At 39.1% G+C, this 12183-nt stretch overlaps 1 protein-coding gene across 3 annotated transcripts; it reads left to right on the top strand.

Moving 5' to 3' along the window:
• The first annotated feature begins 2062 nt into the window (after positions 1-2062).
• On the top strand, positions 2063-7722 carry LOC115201627 (membrane-spanning 4-domains subfamily A member 15). Of its 3 annotated transcripts, none has more exons than XM_029765413.1 (8): positions 2063-2218; positions 2508-2892; positions 3700-3850; positions 4557-4667; positions 4863-4919; positions 6725-6904; positions 7101-7214; positions 7473-7722. In XM_029765413.1, exons 2-8 carry the CDS (start codon positions 2672-2674, stop codon positions 7509-7511), a joined length of 873 nt encoding a protein of 290 aa, XP_029621273.1. In that variant the 5' UTR covers positions 2063-2218; positions 2508-2671; the 3' UTR covers positions 7512-7722. The 3 variants fall into 3 exon arrangements, with proteins under 3 accessions (XP_029621273.1, XP_029621275.1, XP_029621274.1); XM_029765415.1 differs by having other exon boundaries at positions 2064-2218; positions 3722-3850; XM_029765414.1 differs by lacking the exon at positions 2508-2892 and having other exon boundaries at positions 2064-2218; positions 3722-3850.
• The last annotated feature ends 4461 nt before the right edge of the window (positions 7723-12183 follow it).

Raw genomic sequence — 12183 nt, forward strand, 5'->3', positions numbered from 1 at the left:
ATGCATCCTTTGTCCCGATCTTGTACACATTCAGAGAAATATGTCTACACATGGTATTAAAATGTGTCTCTTGTCCGTCAACTTTGTCCCCATTGTGACCACTTTTCCTGGTCCCTCGCTGTATGCAAATTATTTGATGGCTATTCTTTCAACATAATTTTTTCTTTATTTTAAGACACATATTGATGCCATGAGCCATAAAGGTTTACTTTAATCAGCTACCACAATTTGAGATGCCTCAGGCCCTCCCTCTTTTACTGTCCGTTCCCCCATAAAGAGGTACAAGGATCATCCACAATACGTATGTCACGACTTCCGCCGAAGTCGGTTCCTCTCCTTGTTCGGGCGACGTTCGGCGGTCGACGTCACCGGTCTTCTAGCCATTGCCGATCCACCTTTCATTTTCCATTTGTTTTGTCTTGTTTTCCCACACACCTGGTTTACATTCTCTCATTACTTGTCGTGTATATAACCCTCTGTTCCCCCCAATGTCTGTGTGTGGAATTGTTTGTTGTAAAGTGTTTGTGCACTTCTGACTGGTTCGCGACGGGTTATTTTGTACCCATATTTTGACGTGCTGGGTGCCGTTGGTTTTGCTTATTAAACTGCTCCGGTTATTACCCAGTTCTGCTCTCCTGCGCCTGACTTCCCTGCAGCCTCTTACAACATATCACTTTAACATCCTTATTGTCTCTCACGGAAATTAATGAAACTGGAAAGTTAACATTTTGAGGTATCTTTTTGCTTACTTTTATGACAGTTTACATAATTTACATACTGTATGTACAAACTTAACCACCTCAAAAATGTACATGTCTTCAGTGGGGCAATTTCGTCACCAAGATGAGTTACATAGCAATAATGCTTTCAGAATATACTTGATATTCTGGTTCTATCATTACAGAACATAAATTAACAGGTATTCAATGCAAGGTCATAGTATGATAAAGGACCTCATAGATAAATACCCACCACACTCAAACTTAAACACCTTGAGATGTGATTTTGCTTTGCGGACCACTTTAAAAATGCTTTTGGATTACAAATGATGAATGTGTTCAAAGACTCCCTCGGTATACAAAGACCCTTCATTTGTACTACAGTATGTCTACAAAACATCTCAAATGGATGAGGACCTTAGTAACTCCAACAGTTTAAGACAGTGTTCAAAGAGTTTATTTCCTTGTTCATGTGTCTAATCAATCTAATCATTAAATTAATCAATTGTTCATTTTTTTCCCTCCGAATGTACAGTAGGTAGGACTTTGGATTCATAAGGAAGTGAAAATTAATCAGGGAGAAAAATATCCCCCCTTGACCAAATTTTTTGCTCAGTATACAGCGACGCACTTCATGACCTTTATACAGTATCACAGATCATTAGTCACTTTGGCATAGAAGCTTAAATGTCCCTGTTGTCCACTCAGCAGAAATAGAAAGGGCATTATTATGTCTGTCATGCCCCACGGCTGATACACCAGGTCTAAATTATACTATTACAGTAAATCACAGCCATCTATTCAACTTGAACTTTGAAATGACACACTATTACATAACCACCGAGACAACCCAACCCCAAGGTGACACTGCATGTGAATAACCATGTGAATAACCCCTAATAAAAGGTCAAGTGTATTATGTTCCTGTTCAGTGTGAAGAAATAACATTACAAAAGGTTTACTAGACCAAGCCTATCGTTAGGTTTGTAGGCAGTATTGGTCATCATTTGCCCTATTGGCCATAACTCATATACTCAACTGTTTTAAATGCCATAGATTGGCAAATTAATATCATTTAATTGGATATGTTGGTTGGCGGTTGCATGGTTACCTGATATTTCTGTTTATTCCATAATCAATAAACCTACACAGGCACAGAGTAAACAAACATTTGAGTCAGCTCTTACTGCGTGCGTTCATGTGCATGCGTGTGGAGAGAGAAAGAGGTCGAGGGAGGGAGAGAGTTTAGGCTAGGTTGGGCGAAGAGAATGATTTCCTCCACAGCTGTGTTGGGGAAGATGGGGGGGGCTGGAAGTGGGCGGGGGGGAATGGTCTCATAAAATTTGAGGAATGTTATACATTGCTAAAAAGGCTTGTTTTCGACAGCCAGAAACATATAAGTTGGGTTCAGTGATCAGGAAAAGCTAAAAGTTTACGTTTTTTGGAAAGTTCAGAACGATTACCTCTTGATTTAGTCAACTGATCAACTCAACAGTTTGGTAAGCTACAATTTTATCTTGATCCTTTTATGTCTCAATTTCTTCCCTTATTCACCAGCTCAGAAAACATCTCTGCATGGAATATTTTCTGAATCCTGAATGTGTAGGATGTTACACCCAGATATTGCTTCAAACCATTCCTTTATACCCTTTATGATCCATCTCATCTCATTCTCCTCCCTCTTCCTTACGGAACACTTTAGCAATCTCACCCACAGCCAAATGAAAGTAGACATTGTGTAAAACTTTTTTTTCTCTCTCCCTCCCACTCCCTCTGCTTTCTGTTAAGCCCCTAACGCATGTCCCATCCCCCATTACTCTTCTCCATGCTCTCTTTTCATCTCTCATGTCGGAAAGCAGCTGGGGTCGCAGAACAAAACCAGCGATGTCCTTTTTGGAAATTCAACTGACGGACGTTCAACATGAATAAACAAAATAAACCTGTAGTGCACGATGGCAACGTCCTGCTCTGCTCTGGCTTTTCTTTCTACCTTGCTCAAAAGTGTTCATTTTCTTGAAATGTTTAGGGATAGATTCCATTGTAAGCACGTTTCTGTGGCCCTATCATACTCCCGCCCAACCATCCCCACACCCACCCGTCTCCCTCGTGTAAATATCTCCCTCCAGTTGTGTAATATTAGTTCATCTACGCAGTTTTATTTCAGGCAAGCCAGGTCTGTAACTATTTCACTACTTTCTATGCTATACATGTACAGTATCTATCTGTTAAATATGCTACAGTTCAATTATTTGTGAATTTGTAACAAACAGGTTAGGTTCTCTTATTAACAAAACTTAGATTCGAATGTTTACATATGTCACAGACAGTAATCAAATTCCATTTGAAAGTGATCATATTATCTATATCATAGGTTCTATGGTTCTCTGTGCAATTTCAGTGATGTTTTTTTGTTGATGTTGAACTGTTTGATGAATATTGCAGTTCCCTTCAGACGAATACAATACATTATATTATCTGACATTAGTTAGTTTTGAGTCATAGGTTCAGACCTAGTATTCAATCTCAACCTTATTATATGTGTTTTCAAAACACTAAAAGCTTAGGCTATCTTGTTTTGATGAGGCATATAGCATCTGGCTGGCTACACCTTACAATCAGTGTATCAGTTTATGACTTATGGTGGTTGTCACATGTAGGCAAGATGAGTTCTGGCGTTGTTTTCAGATGGTTCATTTGTTGCTAAGTTATTTTTGTGTTATGAATATCATGTCATTTTGAACTTTCACCCAGATCTACACCCCCTATGATTGAGGCCTGGGCCTTTACAAAAGCATTTTCAATTCTGGTTGCTTTAGGTTTGCTTTGCAACTGTTCTAACACTGTTCCCACATAGTTTATAGAGTAATTAAAACCAAACAGGTTAATGTTCATTTATTTTCGTCACAGCTGATCTTGCTGTCTTTTTAAGGCCCTCTTCTGGTTCTCTGTCATGGTATTATCAATGTTGTTATGCCTACAGTTTGGTCACTATCCTTCAACAGATGATCATGTCGATGAACATGGCGTCCGACATCAGTCCAGCAGGGGGAGAAGGAGGGCCACATACCACTATGGTGGGAGGAAGTAAACCACTGCACCGCTTCATCAGAGGCGAGCCAAAGAGTACTGGGGTAAGACTGGAAAACAGACAACGGATGTATTCATTGTTGCCAAATACTCTAAGGAGTCACTGCGGACAAACGCGGTGAACATTTTATTTTGGGTAAAATGTTTGTATTTATCATTCATTAATTTAGTGTTAGCATTTTACATTACAACACAAAATAAAGTGGTAATAGCATGGTTATAGGTAACATATGTCACGACAGTAATCATAATGAAAACATTATTTTACCAGATACCTCTTCATTTTTGTGTAAACATATGATTATTTCGGTGTCTTTGTTCTATGTTCCTGGTTGGTTAGACTGTAATGCTGCTATTTATTCTATGTTCCTGGTTGGTTAGTCTGTAATGCTGTTCTTTATTCTATGTTCCTGGTTGGTTAGACTGTAATTATGCTATTTATTCTATGTTCCTGGTTGGTTAGATTGTAATGCTGCTATTTATTCTATGTTCCTGGTTGGTTAGACTGTAATGCTGCTATTTATTCTATGTTCCTGGTTGGTTAGACTGTAATGCTGCTATTTATTCTATGTTCCTGGTTGGTTAGACTGTAATGCTGTTCTTTATTCTATGTTCCTGGTTGGTTAGATTGTAATGCTGCTATTTATTCTATGTTCCTGGTTGGTTAGACTGTAAGGATGCTATTTATTCTATGTTCCTGGTTGGTTAGACTGTAATGCTGCTATTTATTCTATGTTCCTGGTTGATTAGATTGTAATGATGTTCATTGGATCATCACTCTTCATCTTGGGGATTCCCATGAGGCTGGATACACTGAAGTCCTCTGCGGAGATTTTCACCCCTTTTTGGCTAGGAATCCTGGTACGTCCTTCTTGCGTGTGTCTATATAAATCTATGATACTGACAATCCAAATGTCTTAACATGACATCATACCTTTCAGTCCTAAAAACCCTTATTTCTTAATCTTCCATTCAATGATATCTTTCAGACCTTCTCCCATGACAGTTTGGGCATGTTGTTGAACTTATAAACCCCCTCCCTCTGCTTTGTGACAGTTCATCATCTCTGGGTTGTTATATGTGCTCACAGAGAGGAATCCTTCAAAACAACTGGTGAGTCCCATGAATTGGAATTCTGCGCAAAGGCATTATAAACGATTAGTCATGGCACATTACTGTTCATAACTATGGCAAACGGTTTTCATTCTATAAAAAATATAGTGTAGAAAACATTAGGAACACCTTCCTAATATTGAGTTGCACTCCCTTTTGCCCTCAGTACAGCCTCATTTCACCAGGGCATGGACTCTACAAGGTGTTGAAAGCGTTCCACAGGGATGCTGGCCCATGTTGAATCCAATGCTTCCAACATTTGTGTCAAGTTGGCTGGATGTCCTTTGGTTGGTTGACCATTCTTGATACACACGGGAAACTGTTGAGCATAAAAAAAACAGCAACTTTGCCGTTCTTGACACACTCAAACTGGTGTGTCCGATACCTACAACCATACCCCGTTCAAAGGCACTTAAATAATTTGTCTTACCCATTCACCCTCTGAATGGCACACATACACAATCCATGTCTCAATTGTCTCAAGGATTAAAAATCTTTCTTGAACCGCTCTCCTCCCCTTCATCTACACTGATTGAAGTGGAATTAACAGGTAACATCAATAACGGATAATCGCTTTCACCTGGATTCAACTAGTCACCTATGTCATGGAAAGAGCAGGTGTTTGTAATGTTTTGTACACTCAAGTGTATAGTGAGCGTTCATGTGTGTATTCCACAGAGATCTCTTTTTAGTAACTTTTATCCGATTAAGGAAAAAGGAAACCTCACACTGCTCTTGATAGTAACACTGATCTTTAATAAGCTTTACGTATCGGCCTCACGGCCTTCGTCAGAGCTTTTGTGAGTTTTTTTAAATTAGCACCCTTATGTAGACCTAACTCCACCCACATCCGTTCCACACATGGAAATGGGTTGGAGGCGAAGGAAAAACAAATAAGTTCTACCAAATATAACAATATGCATTTCATAAATATTCTAATAAAGTGTGTAAATGAGACGTATTAAACACGTCTGTAAAACCACAATGAGGACATAGACCTACCGAGCAAGTTTTCATTTATCATTGGGTACATCGTACAAAAAACAGAGTAATCTTAAATAGGAGCATAATTCATGTTCAAATCACCCTCCAAATATTGTTTCCTAAAGGACTTAATGATGAAATGCCTATGTATGTTATGTTGTGAATTTGAACATGAATTATGCTCCTATTTAAGATTACTCTGTTTTTCGTACGATGTACCCAATGATTAATGAAAACTTGCTCGGTAGGTCTATGTCCTCATTTTGGTTTTACAGACGTGTTTAATGTCTTATTTACACACTTTATTCAAATATTTATGAAATGTATATTGTTATATTTGGTAGCACTTACTTGTTTTTTCCTTCGTGTCCAAACCCTTTCGATGCATGGAACAGATGTGGGTGGAGCTAGGTCTACATAAGGGTGCTAATTTCAAGAGCAGTGTGTGGTTTCCTTTTTCCTTCATCTTGTTCAACTGTTACAAAAAAAAGATTGTTCAGATGTGAGAGTGCCTTTTGAATTTAGTAACTTTTACCAAAAAAAAGCGTAAATGAACGTCAGATCACAGTTCCTCATCCCATTCTGTTGTTGTTATTAGTCATAGTAAAAACCACTGTGCAAAAGGTAAATAGTGGCAATTTTCAAGATGGTTATTCTTCTGTTCATCACAATGTGATTGTCACTCTGTACTTCAGTCTGGAAATGTCAAGCAAATAAATGCATTTTAAATTTTCTGCTCACCTCATGTTAAAGTGCCTTGAAATGCCTTGTCACAAAGTGGTTGCAGTTCTTTCACCACTTTATTTGTTCTCACCCTGTAGGTGACAGCAAGCCTGGCCCTTAGTATCATCTCTATGTTGGGGGTCACAGTGGCTTTCTTTGAATTCCTTAAAGGCATCCTGCGCATTCGGGAATCACATGACTCCTATGATTATTACCACGAAGACTACAGCGCCACAGAATCTGGCAGAGTTGTAGCCCTCTGGCATAAACAACATATGGTATGTTTTGTTGCTGTTGTTGTTGTGATTCCAGATCACTGTTATCTGGATCAATTATTATTAGAGCTTAGGTATTTGCTTCGTCACAATCTCTTTTAAAATGTAATAAAGAAAGGATAAACATCTTATAACATCTTTAAAACGTTCTGTCTAAATAAAGATACCTTTCATTCTCTGCTCTCTGTCATCGTCACAGTACCAGTTGATCAGCCTCGAGGCTGTATTTATGTACCAGAGCTTAGTAGGCATGGTGCTCCTTATTGTGATGACATCATTTGCCAGGGTTGCCCTGCATTCCAGCAAGACACAGGTAAAGTACTGTGACATACTTTAAAAACGTAGCTATATGTATTGTGTCCTGAGGCTTGTAGACTGTGGTCAGTATGCCAGTACAATTAATCAAATACATTTTGGTTTATAAGTGCCCTACAGAACCAGACACAATCTTATCTGCAACTAATGTTATTACAGTGTATGTTTATATACAGTACAGTGTATATAATGCTTTTTTGTGTGTCTATCTCATGCAGGAATGCCTAAGATAAACTCTGTTCTTTCTTCTTTACAGGCACTTGTGGTAATGCAAGATCTACCATCACCAGACTGAATAAAGAAAACAAGGCTTTTCTGACTGTCTCTGCCGTGATGGATAGATAGAAAATTTGGACTTGCCCATTGATATGAAATAAATGTATTCACAAATATGTAGAACATTTCTTTAAATCCACATATATTGAATTGTCTTTCTATACACTCGTCTTTCTATACACTTGTACTTTGTAATAAGTATAACATATACCACCAGTCAAAAGTTTAAACATACCGACTCATTCAACGGTTTTTCTTTATTTTTACTACTTTCTACATTGCAGAATAATAGTAAAAACATCGAAACTATGAAATAACACATATGGAAATAGGTAGTAACCAAAACAGTGTTAAAGAAATCAAAATATTTTAGATTTTCGATTCTTCAAAATAGCCACCCTTTGACTTCATGACAGCTTTGCACACTCTTGGCATTCTCTCAACCAGCGTCACCTGGAATGCTTTTCCAACAGTCTTGAAGGCGTTCATATGCTGAGCATATGCTGAGCACTTGTTGGCTGCTTTTCCTTCACTCTGTGGTCCAACTCATCCCAAACCATCTCAATTGGGTTGAAGTTGGGTGACTGTAGAGGCCAGGTCATCTGATGCAGCACTCCATCATTCTCCTTCTTGGTCAAATAGCCCTTACACAGCCTGGAGGTGTGTCGGGCTCCCGAGTGGCGCAGTGGTCTAAGGCACTGCATCTCAATGCTAGAGGCGTCACTACAGACCCTGGTTCGATTCCAGGCTGTATCACAACTGGTTGTGATTGGGAGTCCCATAGGGCGGCGCACAATTGGTCCACCGTCATCTGGGTTAGGGTTTGGCTGGAGTAGGTCATCATTGTAAATAAGAATTTGTTCTTAACTGACTTGCCTAGTTAAATAAAGGTGTACAAAATCCTGTTGAAAACAAATGATAGTCCCACTAAGTGCAAACCAGATGGGATGGTGTATCGCTGCAGAATGCTGTGGTAGCCATGCTGGTTAAGTGTGCCTTGAATTCTAAATAAATCACTGACAGTGTCACCAGCAAAGCACCCTGATAACATCACACCTCCATGCTTCAAGGTGGGAACCACACATGCAGAGATCATCCGTTCACCCACACCGCGTCTCACAAAGACACGGTGGTTGGAACCAAAAATCTTACATTTGGACTCCAGACCAAAGCACAGATTTCCGCCTCTCTAATGTCCACTGCTTGTGTTTCTTGGCCCAAGCAAGTCTCTTCATATTATTGGTGTCCTTTAGTAGTGGTTTCTTTGCAGCAATTCAACCATGAAGGCCCGATTCACACAGTCTCCTCTGGACAGTTGATGTTGAGATGTGTCTGTTACTTGAACTCTGTGAAGCATTTATTTGGGCTGCAATTTCTGAGGCTGGTAACTCTAATGAACTTATCCTCTGTAGCAGAGGTAACTCTGGGTCTTCCTTTCCTGTGGCGGTTCTCATGAGAGCCAGTTTCATCATAGAGCTTGATGGTTTTTGCGACTGCACTTGAAGAAACTTTCAAAGTTCTTGAAATTTTCCGTATTGACTGACCTTCATGTCTTAAAGTAATGGACTGTCGTTTCTCTTTGCTTTTGAGCTGTTCTTGCCATAATATGGACTTGGTCTTCTACCAAATAGGGATACCTTCTGTATACCACCCCTACCTTGTCAGAACAACACTGATTGGCTCATACGCATTAAGAAGGAAAGAAATTCCACAAATTAACTTTTAACAAGGCACACCTGCTAATTGAAATGCATTCCAGGTGACTACCTATTGAAGCTGGTTGAGAGAATGCCAAGAGTATGCAAAGCTGTCATCAAGGCAGATTTGCCTCGGTCTGTTTTGGTTTCTACATGATTCCATATGTGTTATTTCATAGTTTTGATGTCTCCACTATTATTCTACAATGTAGAAAATAGTTTTAAAAAATATATTTAAAAAAAACTGGAATGAGTTGGTGTTTCCAAACTTTTGACTGGTACTGTAAATTGCTCAATTAGGGGCTATGTAACAGTATAAGAAAATATACAAAAAGCAAACACATCTTTGTATTTTCAAAATATACTTAACTTTCAAAATAAAACAACATCCATGTAGTGCAATAGAAAATGAACATGATCATTATAGAGGGGTTGGTTGTTTAGCAACAACACAGAGTCATGAGCAGCTATGGGGCAAAACATACGGGGCTTAGATTGTTGACAACATGTAAGCTATATTTTACTCTCCAATGTTTATTGAAAACATAAATACATTTGCACAATGAGCACTTGCTGTCTCTCAAATCATTGTTACAGTTGTTGGTTAGCTAGCTAACAATGTTTAGCCATATTAGCATTGACATGAAATCAGTTTAAACACCACAGAACAAGACGGTATCAATAACAAGATTAAACATGCTGAAACAAGCCACTTACGATTCCCTCCATGGCAATTTGTCTTTCTTGCTAACAATCTGGCAACCCAGAATCACAACAACACCCTGATTTCTGCCCCATGGAAGCACGTCATAAAAATCAGCGTATAATGCTAGTATGGATGTCAACCCCAACATATGTTCATGTCATCTTTACCAATCAACTGCATTACCGTTAAAAACGATTAGACTACCACCACTGATATCTGTATGCTAGCTATGCTAACCACCAGTTTATTCGAATGGGAGTTAGCATTCAGCAATCACTTTTTCTAAGCCTGAAAAAGGACAACTTCTACATGTTATGAAGCGAGAACAGACAAATATATCCAAATCAGACATAAGTAACCACATTGTGGGACTGTTACAATACATAAATCATGACGTGCTGGATGAATATCCACTTTGTTTGATCAGATTTGTTGAATGTGCGTCAATCTGGTCAATGATGGAAGTCTGCCTTATTGCATTTTTAAACAACGGGTGGTCCTCAAGAACACAGTGGCCTCCATCAATCTTAACTTCCCTGGGCTAGCGTCCCACCCTAGTCAACAGCCAGTGGAATCGCGTGGCTCAAAATACAAATACCTCAAAAATGCTATAACTTCAATTTCTCAAACATATGACTATTTTACACCATTTTAAAGACAAGACTCTCGTTAATCTAACCACATTGTCCGATTTCAAAAAGGCTTTACAGCGAAAGCAAAACATTAGATTATGTCAGGAGAGTACCCTGCCAAAAATAATCACACAGCCATTTTCAAAGCAAGCATATATGTCACAAAAACCAAAACCACAGCTAAACGCAGCACTAACCTTTGATGATCTTCATCAGATGACACTCCTAGGACATTATGTTATACAATACATGCATGTTTTGTTCTATCAAGTTCATATTTATATCAAAAAACAGCTTTTTACATTAGCATGTGATGTTCAGAACTAGCATACCCACCGAAAACTTCCGGTGAATTTACTAAATTACTCAAGATAAACGTTCACAAAATACATAACAATTATTTTAAGAATTATAGATACAGAACTCCTTTATGCAATCGCGGTGTCAGATTTTAAAATAGCTTTTCGGCGAAAGCACATTTTGCAATATTCTGAGTACATAGCTCGGCCATCACGGCTAGCTATTTTGACACCCACCAAGTTTGGGACTCACTAAACTCAGAATTACTATTAGAAAAATTGGATTACCTTTGCTGTTCTTCGTCAGAATGCACTCCCAGGACTTCTACTTCAACAGCAAATGTTGTTTTGGTTCCAAATAATCCATAGTTATATTCAAATAGCTCTGTTTTGTTCGTGCGTTCAGATCACTATCCGAAGGGTGACGCGCGAGCGCATTTCGTGACAAAAAAATCTCAAAATATTCCATTACCATACTTAGAAGCATGTCAAACGCTGTTAAAAATCAATTTTTATGCTATTTTTCTCGTAAAATAGCGATAATATTCCAACCGGGCAACGTTATATTCATTCAAAAGCTGAAAGCAAAAAATGGAGAATTCTCGTGAACGTGCATCTCAGTCTCACTGTCCCCAGGCTGACCACTCACAAACAGAGCTGTTGTACTTTGCCCAGAGACAGCAGACACCCCATTGCACTTACTGGCGGCTTTAGAGAGCAAATGGGAGCCTTACAAAGTGTCACGTTACAGCACAGATGCTGTATTTTTGATAGAGATGCAACAGAAGGATAACAAATTGTCAGACAGGGCACTTCCTGTATGGAATCTTCTCAGGTTTTGGCCTGCCATATGAGTTCTGTTATATTCACAGACACCATTAAAACAGTTTTAGAAACTTTAGAGTGTTGTCTATCCAAATCTACTAATTATATGCATATTCTCATTTCTGGGCAAGAGTAGTAACCAGTTTAAATCGGGTACGTTTTTTATCCAGCCATGCAAATACTGCCCCCTAGCCCCAACAGGGTTTGGAACCACCAAGATTCTTCCTAGAGCTGGCCGCCCAGCCAAACTGAGCAATCGGGGGAGAAGGGCATTGGTCAGGGAGGTGACCAAGAACCCGATGGTCACTCTGACAGAGCTACAGAATTTCTCTGTGGAGATGGGAGAACCTTCCAGAAGGACAACCATCTCTGCAGCACTCCACCAATTAGGCTTTATGGAGTGGCCAGACAGAAGCCACTCCTCAGTAAAAGGCACATGACACGACTCTTAGACCATGAGAAACAAGATTCTCTGGTCTGAAGAAACCAAATTTGAACTCTTTGGCCTGAATGCCAAGCGTCACGTCACATC

Source organism: Salmo trutta, chromosome 10 (genome assembly GCF_901001165.1).
Source record: "Salmo trutta chromosome 10, fSalTru1.1, whole genome shotgun sequence".
NCBI lineage: Eukaryota > Metazoa > Chordata > Actinopteri > Salmoniformes > Salmonidae > Salmo > Salmo trutta.

Coding starts and splice junctions, on each gene's coding strand:
- LOC115201627 (XM_029765413.1), top strand. CDS start 2,672: ATGGCAACGTCCTGCTCTGCTCTGGCTTTTCTTTCTACCTTGCTCAAA. Junction 3,851..4,556: donor GCGAGCCAAAGAGTACTGGG/GTAAGACTGGAA, acceptor CTGGTTGATTAG/ATTGTAATGATGTTCATTGG. Junction 6,905..7,100: donor TCTGGCATAAACAACATATG/GTATGTTTTGTT, acceptor TCATCGTCACAG/TACCAGTTGATCAGCCTCGA.